This window comes from Nycticebus coucang, chromosome 16 (assembly GCF_027406575.1).
Source record: "Nycticebus coucang isolate mNycCou1 chromosome 16, mNycCou1.pri, whole genome shotgun sequence".
Classification (NCBI taxonomy): domain Eukaryota; kingdom Metazoa; phylum Chordata; class Mammalia; order Primates; family Lorisidae; genus Nycticebus; species Nycticebus coucang.
In genome coordinates this window covers 95,843,977-95,859,465 of record NC_069795.1, presented here as the reverse complement: position 1 = coordinate 95,859,465, position 15,489 = coordinate 95,843,977, and the positions used below count along the sequence as shown (strand labels likewise).

General features: G+C 43.4%; 1 protein-coding gene and 1 pseudogene across 8 annotated transcripts in view; both read right to left on the bottom strand.

The window, feature by feature from the left end:
* GNB4 (G protein subunit beta 4) overlaps nucleotides 1-15,489 on the bottom strand; it is an 87,795-nt gene that overhangs the window by 29,326 nt on the left and 42,980 nt on the right. For 6 of the 8 annotated variants that reach the window (XR_008374895.1, XM_053564778.1, XM_053564780.1 and 3 more), the window contains one exon: nucleotides 9,017-9,115. Coding sequence is in view for 6 of the 8 variants with exons in the window: in XM_053564778.1 (XP_053420753.1) it covers nucleotides 9,017-9,073 (57 nt within the window). In the remaining 2 variants the exon portion in view is untranslated. Of the gene's footprint in view, nucleotides 1-9,016; nucleotides 9,116-9,677; nucleotides 9,753-15,489 lie in introns of those variants that run through there. The other 2 variants (XM_053564781.1, XM_053564785.1) reach the window with 2 other exon arrangements.
* On the bottom strand, nucleotides 7,196-8,664 carry LOC128568086 (cell growth-regulating nucleolar protein-like; annotated as a pseudogene).

The following is a 15,489-nucleotide window of genomic DNA, read 5'->3' as shown; positions in this document are numbered from 1 at the left end:
ACGATACGAAGAATATAAAAAGGATATAGCAGAGCTGAAGGAACTGAAACAGTCAATTAGGGAACTTAAAGATGCAATGGAAAGTATCAGCAACAGGTTAGACCATGCAGAAGAAAGAATTTCAGAGGTAGAAGACAAAGTTTTTGAGATAACTCAGATAGTAAAAGAGGCAGAAAAGAAGAGAGAGAAAGCAGAACATTCACTGTCAGAATTATGGGACTTTATGAAGCGTTCCAACATACGCGTTATAGGAATTCCAGAAGGCGAAAAAGAATGCCCCAGAGGAATAGAAGCCATACTAGAGAATATTATAAAATAAAATTTCCCAAATATCACCAAAGATTCTGACACACTGCTTTCAGAGGGATATCGGACCCCAGGTCGCCTCAATTCTAACCGAGCTTCTCCAAGACACATTGTGATGAACCTGTCCAAAGTCAAAACAAAAGAAAAGATTCTGCAAGCTGCCAGGAGTAAGCGCCAGTTGACCTACAGGGGCAAATCCATCAGAGTGACCACAGACTTCTCTAATGAAAGAGAAGCAAGAAGCAAGAAGACAATGGTCATCTACCTTTAATCTACTTAAACAGAACAATTTTCAGCCCAGAATTCTGTACCCTGCTAACCTAAGCTTCAAAATTGACGGAGAAATCAAATCATTTACGGATATACAAACATTGAGGAAATTCACCACAACAAGACCAGCTCTACAGGAAATACTTCAACCTGTTCTGCACACTGACCACCACAATGGATCAGCAGCAAAGTAAGAACTCAGAAATTAAAGGACAGAACCTAACCTCCACACTGATGCAAAAGATAAAACTAAGCAATGGACTCTCACCAAATAAGACGAATAGAATACTACCACACTTATCAATTATCTCCATAAATGTTAATGGCTTGAATTCCCCACTGAAGAGACATAGATTGGTTGACTGGATTAAAAAACACAAGCCATCCATTTGCTGTCTGCAAGAAACACACCTGGCTTCAAAAGACAAATTAAAGCTCCAAGTCAAGGGTTGGAAGACAATTTTTCAGGCAAATGGAATTCAGAAGAAAAGAGGAGTTGCAATCTTATTTTCAGGTACATGTGGATTTAAAGCAACTAAAGTCAAAAAAGACAAAGATGGTCACTTTATATTGGTCAAGGGAAAAATATAACAAGAAGACATTTCAATTCTAAATATCTATGCACCCAATTTAAATGCTCCCAGATTCTTGAAACAGACCTTACTCAGTCTGAGCAATATGATATCTGATAATACCATAATAACAGGGGACCTTAACACTCCTCTTACAGAGCTGGACAGATCCTCTAAACAGAAATTAAACAAGGATGTAAGAGATTTAAATGAGACCCTAGAACAACTGTGCTTGATAGACGCATATAGAACACTCCATCCCAAAGATAAAGAATATACATTCTTCTCATCACCCCATGGAACATTCTCCAAAATTGATCATATCCTGGGACACAAAACGATTTAAGAGAATCAAAAGAATTGAAATTTTACCTTGCATCTTCTCAGACCATAAGGCACTAAAGGTGGAACTCAACTCTAACAAAAATGCTCGACCCCACCCAAAGGCATGGAAATTAAACAATCTTCTGTTGAATAACAGATGGGTGCAGGAAGAAATAAAACAGGAAATCATTAACTTCCTTGAACATAACAACAACGAAGACACAGGCTACCAAAACCTGTGGGATACTGCAAAAGCAGTTTTGAGAGGAAAATTCATTGCTTTAGATGCCTACATTCGAAAAACAGAAAGAGAGCACATCAACGATCTCACAAGAGATCTTATGGAATTGGAAAAAGAAGAACAATCTAAGCCTAAACTCAATAGAAGAAAAGAAATCTCTAAAATCAAATCAGAGATCAATGAAATTGAAAACAAAAGAATCATTCAGAAAATTAATAAAACAAGGAGTTGGTTTTTTGAAAAAATAAATAAAATAGATAAACCATTGGCCAGACTAACGAGGAATAGAAAAGTAAAATCTCTAGTAACCTCAATCAGAAATGATAAAGGGGAAATAACAACTGATCCCACAGAGATACAAGAGATCATCTCTGAATACTACCAGAAACTCTATGCCCAGAAATTTGACAATGTGAAAGAAATGGATCAATATTTGGAATCACACCCTCTCCCTAGACTCAGCCAGGAAGAAATAGAGCTCCTGAACAGACCAATTTCAAGCCCTGAGATCAAAGAAACAATAAAAAATCTTCCAACCAAAAAATGCCCTGGTCCAGATGGCTTCACTCCAGAATTCTATCAAACCTTCAAGGAAGAGCTTATTCTTGTACTGCAGAAATTATTCCAAAAAATTGAGGAAGAAGGAATCTTCCCCAACACATTCTATGAAGCAAACATCACCCTGATACCAAAACCAGGAAAAGACCCAAACAAAAAGGAGAATTTCAGACCAATCTCACTCATGAATACAGATGGAAAAATTCTCAACAAAATCCTAGCCAACAGATCACAGCTTATCATCAAAAAAGTCATTCATCATGATCAAGTAGGCTTCATCCCAGGGATGCAAGGCTGGTTCAACATACGCAAGTCTATAAACGTTATCCACCATATTAACAGAGGCAAAAATAAAGATCATATGATCCTCTCAATAGATGAAGAAAAAGCATTTGATAAAATCCAGCATCCTTTTCTAATTAGAACACTGAAGACTATAGGCATAGTGGCACATTTCTAAAACTGATTGAAGCTATCTATGACAAACCCACAGCCAATATTTTACTGAATGGAGTAAAAGTGAAAGCTTTTCCTCTTAGAACTGGAACCAGACAAGGTTGTCCTCTGTCACCTTTACTATTCAACGTAGTGCTGGAAGTTCTAGCCAATACAATTAGGCAAGACAAGGAAATAAAGGGAATCCAAATGGGAGCAGAGGAGGTCAAACTCTCCCTCTTTGCTGACGACATGATCTTATACTTAGAGAACCCCAAAGACTCAACCACAAGACTCCTAGAAGTCATCAAAAAATACAGTAATGTTTCAGGATATAAAATCAATGTCCACAAGTCAGTAGCCTTTGTGTACACCAATAACAGTCAAGATGAGAAGCTAATTAAGGACACAACTCCCTTCACCATAGTTTCAAAGAAAATGAAATACCTAGGAATATACCTAACGAAGGAGGTGAAGAACCTCTATAAAGAAAACTATGAAATCCTCAGAAAGGAAACAGCAGAGGATATTAACAAATGGAAGAACATACCATGCTCATGGATGGGAAGAATCAACATTGTTAAAATGTCTATACTTCCCAAAGCAATCTACCTATTCAATGCCATTCCTATCAAAATACCAACATTGTACTTTCAAGATTCTGCGTTTTGTATGGAACCAGAAAAAAACCCCGTATAGCTAAGGCAGTTCTTTGTAACAAAAATAAAGCTGGGGGCATCAGCATACCAGATTTTAGTCTGTACTACAAAGCCATAGTGCTCAAGACAGCATGGTACTGGCACAAAAACAGAGACATAGACACTTGGAATCGAATTGAACACCAAGAAATGAAACTAACATCTTACAACCACCTAATCTTCGATAAACCAAACAAGAACATACTTTGGGGGAAAGACTCCCTATTCAATAAATGGTGTTGGGAGAACTGGATGTCTACATGTAAAAGACTGAAACTGGACCCACACCTTTCCCCACTCACAAAAATTGATTCAAATGGATAAAGGACTTAAATTTAAGGCATGAAACAATAAAAATCCTCAAAGAAAGCATAGGAAAAACACTGGAAGATATTGTCCTGGGGAAAGACTTCATGAAGAAGACTGCCATGGCAACTGCAGCAACAACAAAAATAAACAAATGGGACTTCATTAAACTGAAAAGCTTCTGTACAGCTAAGGAGACAATAACCAAAGCAAAGAGACAACCTACACAATGGGAAAGGATATTTGCATATTTTGAATCAGACCAAAGCTTGATAACTAGGATCTATAGAGAACTCAAATTAATCCACATGAAAAAAGCCAGCAATCCCATATATCAATGGGCAAGAGACATGAATAGAACCTTCTCTAAAGAAGACAGATGAATGGCTAACAAACATATGAAAAAATGTTCATCATCTCTCTATATTAGAGAAATGCAAATCAAAACAACCCTGAGATATCATCTAGCCCCAGTGAGAATGGCCCACATCACAAAATCTCAAAACTGCAGATGTTGGCGTGGATGTGGAGAGAAGGGAACACTTTTACACTGCTGGTGGGACTGCAAACTAGTACAACCTTTCTGGAAGGAAGTATGGAGAAACCTCAAAGCACTCAAGCTAGACCTCCCATTTGATCCTGCAATCCCATTACTGGGCATCTACCCAGAAGGAAAAAAATCCTTTTATCATAAGGACACTTGTACTAGACTGTTTATTGCAGCTCAACTTACAATCGCCAAAATCTGGAAACAGCCTAAATGCCCACCAACCCAGGAATGGATTAACAAGCTGTGGTATATGTATACCATGGAATACTATTCAGCCATTAAAAAAAATGGAGACTTTACATCCTTCATATTAACCTGGATGGACGTGGAAGACATTATTCTTAGTAAAGCATCACAAGAATGGAGAAGCATGAATCCTATGTACTCAATTTTGATATGAGGAGAATTAATGACAATTATGGTTATGGGGGAGGAAACAGAAAGAGGTACGGAGGGAGGGGGGTGGGGCCTGGTGTGTGTCACACTTTATGGGGGCAAGACATGATTGCAACAGGGACTTTACCTAACAATTGCAATCAGTGTAACCTGGCTTATTGTACCCACAATGAATCCCCAACAATAAAAAAAAAAAAAAAGAAACAGTGTAACATGATTAAAATGAGAAGAGAAGTGCATAGTATTCTACATACGTGTGGTTACTTGAAATCACAGGGGGAGATGACTCAGTAAGCACCTGTGCCCAAGGCATTGTGCTTGGGATGCTGTGAGACACAAAATTTTCCATCCAAGTACAAGTATTTGGGAAATGTGTACAAGGAACTACAATACAGACAAAACATATTTGGCCCTGTAACAGAGTCTACTGTGCTGAACCTCCCCCTGGAGCCTTAGACTAAGCCCTTTATGCTCATATGTTATTTCTTGCCAAGGTCACATAACAAGTAAACAGTAGATCCGTGTTCTACTGGATCCGTGTTCTACTTCATATAAAGTGAACATCCGTACTCTTGCTTCACAGCAAACATACTGATCATCAAAAAGTGAAGAAACTTGCCCATGGCCACAAAGTAATGAAAAGGTGTAGTCCACGCATGTCCCACCAAGCCGTGCTGCCTTCCAGTAAAAAGAAACAATAAATCCAAGTGGAGGACTCTCGGAGGATTAGACTCAGGGGGTAGATTCTGCACCAGAGGTGGTATAATTCCAAGCAAAGGAATCCATCAGTGAGGCGGGACAGAGTAACGTGCATTTGGGGAATGGCAACCAGATTGTACTGCCCAGCACAGTACTGTGTGGGGAGGGATGCTAGGGGGTAAGGATGGGCAGCAGTCCAGCGCTGGGGACAGAGCACAGGCCATGAAACTGAAATATACCCTGTCTGAATTATGGATCTACTGTTTACTTGTTATGTGACCTTGGCAAGTTACTGAATCTCACTGAGCCTCAGATTCCTCAACTGCACCATCAACATCATAGGGGTGCTGTGAGGATAAATGAGATGGCATCTGACCACAAGTTTAGCCAATCGTCTCCTGTTGGGAGCGTGGGATAAGTGATAAAAAGTAGAGATGGTGGACAATTCATTCTGGTGGTGGCAGTGACATCTAATTGAGAGCTTAGCTTGTGAAGCCTCCTCTGATCATCCAGGCAAGATAAATCTCTCCTTTGTTTTTAAAGCTTTGTTCAGACACCTAAGGTGTCAACTCAGAATTCTTGCTCCCACCTTAATCACTGAATTCCTTGATTTCCTGGCAATAAGTCTGGTGATGACTTCACTGAGAACAGTTTTCTGGTGTATATTCTCAATCATCTCTTGTTTTTCCTGATCCTTCCTTGTAATATCTGCATAGATTTTATTCATTTTTCAAATTAAGAGAAATTCTTCTGAAATACTATCACAGAAGGTTCATACTGGGAAAGGCCATAGCTGTGTTCTGAGTTATCAGAGAGTCTCCCTGCTTGCACTTGTAAGTTATCTTAGCCTTTACTTTGCCCTGGGAAAGTTTCAGAGTTTCTTTCTCCCACCAGCAGGTTTCCTATAAGAGGGCAGGCCTACATCCTTTCATTTTAGCTCCGCCTTCCTTGATGCCCTTCAGTGCTAACAAAATCCAGGGAAGCATCTGCTTTCCATTGTTCCAAAGAAGGGATTGTTGGTGCAGTCCCCAGAGAATGCTCCCTACTTGGAGTGAGATTTGTAAAAAGGCACCTCCTCTCAGAGCCTCCAGCACTCAGCTGCTTCACTGCATTTGGCTAATCTTCCCCATCCTCGTACGGCTAAAGTGCCTTTCAGTTAAAGCTTGTTATTTGTTTCTTTTTTTTTTTTTGGTTGCAGCCGTCATTGTTGTTTGGTAGGCCAGGGCTGGGTTCGAACCTGCTAGCTCAGGTGTATGTGGCTGGTGCCTTAGCCGCTTGAGCCACAGGCGCCGAGCCTTGTTATTTGTTTCTTATTCTCCTTACTCTTTTGAGTTGATCTCCAAAAGTAAAAGATGTTAGGTATGTCTTGCTTTTGCCACTAATAATTTTTAGTGTTGTTCTGCAACCTGTTGCAGAGATTAATATTTTCTTAGTGTATTACGATTTCCTACTACCAACTTCATTGTACTGCACCAAAAATCCATGATTCCAGGCCCGTGAATAATAAGAGAATTATGAGGGATGGTTAATGATACAAAAATATACTTAATTAGAATGAGAAATATTTTATAGCACAACAAAGTGACTTATGTGTCTAACCAGCAGCAGGGTAGGGCACACTTTAAAACAACTAAAAGAGTGGAATTGGACTGTTCTTTTTTTTGACAAGAATATATTTTATTTTTTCATGAACGTTCTACCAAAAATATAATTTTTCCTTAACTTAAAAACAGTGGCTTTGGAAAACACAGTTTGAGTTGCTATAATTCATTACACATTTTATAAACAATGAAGAAAAAGAAGTCAACAGAATGAATTCAACTTTTAAAAACAGAAATGTTCATTTCAAAAGCTTGACTTTGTCCTGTAACAACTTAAAGGTTCCTGCTGATCTTTTTGTTAAAGATGACCAGAAGCTCCTCTTCAGACCTGTGACGTTCACTTGTTGCCATGTAATACTGAGCTAAAACCTTTTTCCTTAACTTTTTGATTGCTACTTCATTGTCTGGGGGTTGTTTCAGAACTGCTTTGATAGTTCCCTTCCAGTTGAATTTACCTTTTGCAGGAGCCACATGGTCTTCTAGTTCTGCACCCTCAGAATGTCCTGAGAATTTCATCTTTTTCTTCTTGGAATTTGTTTCAACTTCTGAAAACTTTCATTTCCTCTTCCCTGCAGCTGTTTCTGCCTCTTCCTGGCGGGAGAGGCCCCTACCTCTGGTGACCTGCAGCACCTCCTCGCCCACAGGCTCCTCCCTGGCAGGCTGGCCCTGGCACCTCTTCTTTCTTACTGATCCATTGGCCTCCAGGGCTCCCATCCCAGTAGCTTCAAGGTCAGCCCCAAGGTCAGCCTCCAGCCCCTTTTTGCACTTCTTAGGCTTCTGATTCTTGGCAGTTTTCTAATCTTAGTTCCTTCTTTTCTTTTTTCCGATTCTTCTGCCGCTCTTCCTTTCTCTTCTATTTTTCTTTGCGTCTGCTGGCCTCTCCTGGTTGTCACTCACTTTGGAGGGTGCAGAGTTCTCTGCACATGGATTTGCCACCTGGTTGGGTGCCTGTTGGTCCTGTCCCCTACTGACTGGCTCAGTGCTGGAAGCTTCAGAAAAGATAGTCCACACTTGCTCCAGAATTGATTCATTACGAACTTTTAAACTGTTTTTCATCAAATTCTGAAATTATGCCTTTTTCCTGGGAACACTGTCAAAACCATTAATTTGCTCTAAAAGTTCTCTCACTTTGGGGCTGATGTTGGGTTTCTTTACTAATTCATTAATTTTCTGAGTCCACACCTACTGTTTAGTAGCACCTTTGTGCACTTTACCTTCATAGCTTTTGCCACCATACTTCTGATCTTCACTTATGCATTTCATGTCGGTTTTATAGTCATCACCCCAGAAATCTTCACCACAGTCAATGCAAGAAAGGCATTCACAGTTTCTGCAGACAAACACATGCTCTTCCACCTGTATTTTCTTCATTGATTCACCACATGCATTGCATGTAAAAAATACTATTTTTAGCTAAATGGTTAAATATCCTCTATCCAAGATAGGTTTTAAGTCTTGTCAAAAAGTCATCCTGTTGAAACTCAGTCCTTCTAATTGAAGATAGCAAACATTGCCTCTCAGTCAGCAGCCGCCAACGGTTTCAACCGGCCTGCTAGGAGCACATGGAGTCTCGTCTGCCCAACTAGAGCCGCAGCCACCACCAGAGCTTCTAGGAGCAGAATTCACGGAATTGGACTGTTCTTAATGCAAAGAAATAAATGCTTGAGGTGATGGCTACTCCAATTACCCTAATATGATTAATTCCCATTGTATGCTTGTATCCTATAAAGATACACAAGTATTATGTACCTATAATAATTTTTTTTAGAAAAGAAAAGAATTACGTTTGTCTTTCAACTGAGATTACAAATACAGTCTTAACCGCCCAGGGTCACACAGGCTATTCCCCTGCATTGGTACCTGTTAGGAAAGATTGTGGCAAGTTCTTTAGAGGCAGGATGAAAACAAAGAGACTTTAGTTCTTAGTCCACAGGTAAGGGGGGAAAGGACCATTTCTAACCTGATTAATTATTTAATATATGTAGACCCATAAGCAAGCAAATTTTATTCATTGCTGATATTCAGTAAAAGTGTTAAAATTTTAAAATAGAAATTTTTACCTGGATCTGATTCCGCAGTTGCTCTGCTTCCTGCCTCAACTGTTCCAGTTCACTCATCTTTTGAATCTATTTCCCTCAGGAATTAACAAGTGAAAGCAGCTGTAAAAAAAACAGAAAACGTTTTTTAATTAAAAAGAAAGATTCAGTCCTCCATTCACATCTTAATCTACTTTTAAAATACTGACATATTAACTTCTTTTTGGTTTTTCTGAAACTCAAGTGACATAATCAATTACTACTAGAATCTAAAGCTACTTAGTAAATGTAGGTCTAGATTATGTACTGAAGTGTTTTATGCAAGAATGTGATCACAGGGTGGAAGAGAAATCCTAAGTTGTAGTATTCAAGACAGCATTATGGGGTATCAGTACGGGAATGGGGTTGAAAGGACCAAACTAACTCCATTTTGTCTCACAGCCTTCACTGACCCCACTTTGCCTCGCAGCCTTCAATTTGCAGCTGCATACCAAAGGTGATAGGCAACCTGCTTGCATACCAAAGTTGATAGGCAACCTGCTTCCTCCTCCACCCCCAGCTCCAGTATGTCTGCCCCAAGCAATAACGGCACCCACCCTTGACCCCAGTAGTAGTAAATCTTTCCCCTAAGCAATCAGCCCAAGACAAACACTGTCTAGTTCCCTAAGCCCCTATTCCCCCCTACCTTTTTCCTTTCTGTATCCTTAAAACTGCTCTTCCCTCTGAGGTCAGGGCATCTCTGCTCTCCTGCTGCGTCAGGCCCGGGCTTGTGAATAAACCACCTCTTCTTTTGCATCGGACTTGGTCTTTGGGTGATTTATGAGGGGTACCCCGCAACTTGGGCACAACATTTGGGGGCTCGTCTGGGATTTGCCCCCCAAAATCACCGAGAACCTACTCCGGAGGTGAGTGCGTGTGTGCCGGCATTGTCTATCTGTCTCGTCCTATTCTGTGTTCGTTTCGTTTGTTAAGTCTACAGTCGGGACATGGAACCCCCGGCACAGTATGAGAGGAAACGCCCCATGGATGGGAGACTGGGACGTGGAACTCCCAGTCCCTGGTCAAGAAGACCAGACGATTCCTCTGGTTGAGAGACAAGGCGGGTCGCAACTGCCGGCTGAAGTTACACCACTGTCTCATTTTTAGTTTTGCCTGGAAACCCGCAAGGGCAGGCTCTTGTTTTCCGGAAGTATCTTGTGTGCTATTTGTTTTGTGTGGGTCTTGTTATATTTAGAGGGCGACATGGGACAGATGCAGACAACACCCCTTTCCCTAATTTTGGCTCATTTCCAGGATTTCAAAGACAAAGCCGGAGAGTACGGTTTCAAAGTGAATCACAAGATATAAACTTGTGACTCTTTGCAGAAATGAATGGCCGGCATTACACGTCGGATGGCCACCTGCTGGCACTTTTCATCTCCCCATTATCTTTCAGGTCAAAGATATAGTCTACCAATCTGGGACCAGGCACTGGGATCAAATCCCATATATAACTGCTTGGCAGGACCTCGTGGAGGGCCTGCTACCATGGTTAAAACCTTTTCTTTCCCCGCCAGACAAAGAAATGACCAAGCTCCTAGCCTTGAAGGAGAGAGGAGAAGTCTCCTGAACCCGCTGCCCCTCCCCCAGTCCAAGGAGGAACTGATCCAGAAGTGCTTTTTCCCCCTCCTTATCAACCCTCACCTCGGGGGGCACCTATCCCTCCGAGTCTGCCAGGCAACGAGGCCACTCCAGCCGCAGGCTCAGGGAGTAATCTCCAGATTACTTCATCTTTGAAGATGATTTGAGCCCCTACTTCATCTTTGAAGATGATTTGAGCCCCTACTTCATCTTTGAAGATGATTTGAGCCCCTACTTCATCTTTGAAGATGATTTGAGCCCCTACTTTAGTTAGGAGGTCTCGCCCAAGGAGGGGGTAAGGGCAGTCTGGAATAACCATGAACACGTGTGATACCCGGCTCATACCTAAGTCCACATTTCTTCGGGTAGTTTGTTTGATGCCTGTGGCCCCCTGGACCCATGATTTCCGGGTATCCATAGGGCTGTGGTCCTGGGTCAGGACCAAGTCTTGGGCCCCAGTATCCACTAGGAAATTTATTGGGGTCCCCTCCACTCTGAGAGTTATCAGTATGGGAGTCCCATACAAATACTCACCTTACAACTTGAAGATGAGTACAGACTGCACCAGCAGCAGCCTAAGAACAATCAGCCGACAGATATCGCTGTATGGCTGAAAACCTACCCGCTTGCCTGGGCTGAGACTGGAGGAGTGGGGCTAGCTGCCCACCGACCACCGGTCATTGTAGAGCTCAAGCCAATGGCTGAACCCGTACAAGTATGGCAGTATCCCATGTCTCAAGAAGCCTGGAGGGGCATCATGCCTCACATCCGGAGACTTTTTAAGAGCGGGATACTAGTGCCCTTCCAATCTGCATGGAACACTCCCCTGTTGCCTGTAAAAAAGCCACTGACTAATGACTATAGGCCAGTCTGGGACCTAAGAGAGGTCAACAAGTGGGTACTAGGCATTCACCCCACCATCCCAAACCCTTATACACTATTAAGTGCTCTCACCCCTGATGGAATATGGTACACTGTTCTTGACTTAAAAGATGCCTTCTTCAGCCACCCACTGGCCCCCCAGAGCCAGGAAATGTTCTCCTTTGAGTGGAACGATGAAGAGCAAGGGATCCATGGTCAACTTACCTGGACCTGGCTGCCACAATCGTTCAAGAACTCCCCCACCATCTTCGATGAATCTTTACATGAAGACCTGAGTGAGTACCGGCAGCAGCACCCTCACCTGACTCTTTTACAGTATGTAGATGACATTCTGATCACAGCCGAGACAGAAGCAGAATGCCACCAAGGCACCCAGGACTTGCTGCCTGCGCTAGGAGCTCTGGGATACTGGGCCTTTGCCAAAAAGGCTCAGATTTGTCAACAAACTGTTGAGTTATCTGGGGTACATCCTTAAAGATGGGCAGTGGTGGCTGTCCCAGGCAAGAAAATAAACAGTTCTGAAAATCCCCTCCTCTCCCCCCGACCACACAGCAAGGAGTGTAGGAGTTCCTTGGGTCAGCCGGGTTCTGCCGTCCGTGGATTCCGGGCTTTGCGGAGATAGCAAAGCCCCTCTATGAGGCCACCCGGGATAGCCTACCTTCCCAGTGGAGCTCAGAACAAGAAAAAGCCTTCCATGCCCTAAAACGAGCCTTGCTCTCGGCCCTGGCCCTAGGACTCCCAGATATTACCAAGCCCTTTCATCTGTATGTAGATGATCACAAAGGCATAGCAAAAGGAGTGCTTACTCAATCGCTTGGTCCCGGGACCCGGCCGGTCGCCTACCTGTCAAAGAAACTAAACCCTGTAGCAGCAGGCTGGCCCCCATGCCTATGCATCATTGCAACCACTGCATTGCTGGTTAAGGATGCAGTAAATTGACTTTAGGGCAGGAGCTGTTGATCATGACCCCTCATGCCATTGAGGGAGTCCTCAAACAGCCACCGGATCGATGGGTTAGCAACGCTTGGCTCGCCCACTACCAGGGCCTTTTAATAAATCCTCCACGAATACGATTTCTGCCAAAAACCTCTCTAAATCCAGCGACCTTACTGACAGAACTGGACCTAGATGCTCCCCTGCATGACTGTGCTGACATCCTGGCCCAGGTCCACAGCACATGCCAGGACCTCATGGACCAGCCTCTCCCTGATGCAGAAGCCACTTGGTACACATATGGGAGCAGCTTCATACAGGATGGATGCAGGTACGCAGGGGCGGCAGTAGTGTCTGAGAATGAGACTGTTTGGACAGAGCCCCTCCCGGCTGGAACGTCAGCTCAAAGGGCTGAACTTATAGCCCTAACACAAGCCATGACCTTGGGAAAAGGCCTGAAACTTAACCTTTATACTGATAGCTGATATGCTTTTGCTACTGCCCACATACATGGGGCAATATATCAGGAGAGAGGGCTCCTCACAGCAGAAAGAAAGACTATTAAAAACAAAGAAGAAATACTTAACCTCCTAAAAGCCTTATGGCTTCCCCAGAAGCTAGCTATCATCCACTGCCCTGGCCATCAGCGGGGCTATTCCCCTGTGGCCAGAGGCAACTGGCGAGCCAACCAGGTTGCCGAAACTATATCCACTTCAATTACCCAAGAGCTTCCTACTACCATGTTGCCAGACCCTGGACCCCCAACACTCCCGCTATCTCCAGAGTATACCCCGGAGGACTTACAATGGATAAAGCAGATCCCACAGGCCCACTCCCCTGAGAAGTACAATGGATGGTACGTCACCTGTGATGACAAAGTGCTTGTGCTGGCAAAACTAGGACAGGAAATCCTCAATAGAATCCACTCCTCCACCCACCTGGGGTTGCGCAAAATGAAAGACTTGCTGCACCATGCCAAAATCAAGATACAAAACCAAAATGCCAAAATTGATGAAGTTATAGCTTCTTGCGAAGTATGTATTATGACTAACAGTGTATTTAGCCCCCACAATCCAGGGTCCAGGGAGCGTGGAACAGAGCCAGGTACCTACTGGGAAGTGGACTTTACTGAAGTTAAGCCAGGTAAATATGGATATAAATATCTCCTTGTTTTCGTAGACACTTTCTCAGGATGGGTAGAACCATTTCCTATCAAAAACGAGACTACACAGGTAGTAGTAAAGAAAATATTAGAAGATATAATGTCTAGGTTTGGAATCCCTAATCAGATAGGGTGAGATAATGGCCCAGCCTTTGCTTCTCAGATAGTGCAGAGTTTGGCAGAAGCCTTGGGTACTAATTGGAAATTGTATTGTGCTTATCGGCCCCAAAGTTCAGGGCAGGTAGAGCGGATGAACCGCACTCTAAAAGAGACCCTGACCAAATTAATCATGGAAACTGGCGGTGACTGGGTGTCTCTCCTCCCCTTTGCCCTGTACCAGGTGTGAAACTCTCCCTACTTGATAGGGAAAACTCCCTATGAAATTCTCTTTCAGAGGCAACCCCCTATAATCCCTAAAGTATACTACAAGGCCCTTCCCTCAGAGGATCCTCACCTTAAAACTTGGAAAGATTATGCAGCAACTTTGCATTTTTACCAAAAGGCACAACGAGCTGATGGGAGAGACTCATAGCCCTCTACCACTCAGGACCTGTCCCTGAACCGCACGCTTTCCAACCTGGAGACTGGGTGTTATGTGAAACGTCACCGGCAAGAGGCACTGGAGCCCCGGTGGAAGGGCCTGTACACGGTAGTCCTCTAGCTCCCCCACCGCACTCAAGGTTGACGGCATCACTTCCTGGATACATTACACACATGCTTGCCTAGCCAACCCATTCATCACCAAAGAAGACTCCACCCCCCAGTGGAAACTCGGCCAGGACACTGACAATCCACTAAAACTCAAGCTGCAGAAATGCCAGGACCCCTGAGGTTACCCTAAGTATATTACTTACTGACTTGCTCTGCCTTATTGTCTATTCCCCTCACTACCAACCCCCATCATTCAAGTAACATGGCTACTCATGCTGGCACAGGAACCATGCTCAACCAAACCTCTGGAATTCTCCCTAAAGGTACTTGGTTCCCGGAGCACATGGTAGACCTCCGTGATTCACTAGGCATCACCAAACTTTGGTGTCATCATAGAATGACCAAGTGGATTTATATCTGCCCCACGCACCTTCCTGATAAATGTGGAGGAACATATTACTATTTCTGTATGTCATGGGGCTGTGTCTCCACTGGGCAAATATGGTGGGACTCCCCTATAAAAGGAGACTTAATTGAAATAAAGTGAAAGCATAAATGTCCTCCCATGAAGTCAGGGGGACCTCTAACCCAGAAGAAAACCCCAGATGTGATAAGCTTAGCATCAACTTCACTGAAAGAGAAAAATAGTCAGTGGAATGGGAACGTGGCAAATTGTGGGGTATACAATTGTATAACTCCGCTCAGACAGATCCAGGTGCTGTTTTCCAACTCAGAGTCATATACACCCTAGGTAATGACAGGCTCGCTGCGGTAGGCCCCAACATGGTGCTTAAACCTCCCTCTGTAGCCACACCTAAGTCCTCTGACTCCCCTAGCTCCCCAAGCCAAGCACTCAGCACTCAAGGTTTGATTCTAAACCACACATTTGCATCTACCTCGAATACATTTGCATCTACCTCGGATCCTGATCCACTTTGGAAATTAGTTGCTGCTACATACCAGGTTTTAAACACTTCCATACCAGACCTTACTAAGTCTTGTTGGTTGTGTGTAGAAGCTAAACCCCCCCTATTATGAGGGAATTACCCTAATAAGTAAACCTAAAATCAGCTCCCAAGCTAGTGACTGCCGCTGGCAGCAGTCCGGGCCATGAGTCACCTTACAGTCCATTCTAGGACAAGGAACCTGTATAGGTCAAAACTCTGCCCCCCTCCCCAGCATTTATGCAATCAAACTTTCTTCTGGGATGGAACGGGGTATGTGATTCCCGCCAACAATTCCTGGTGGG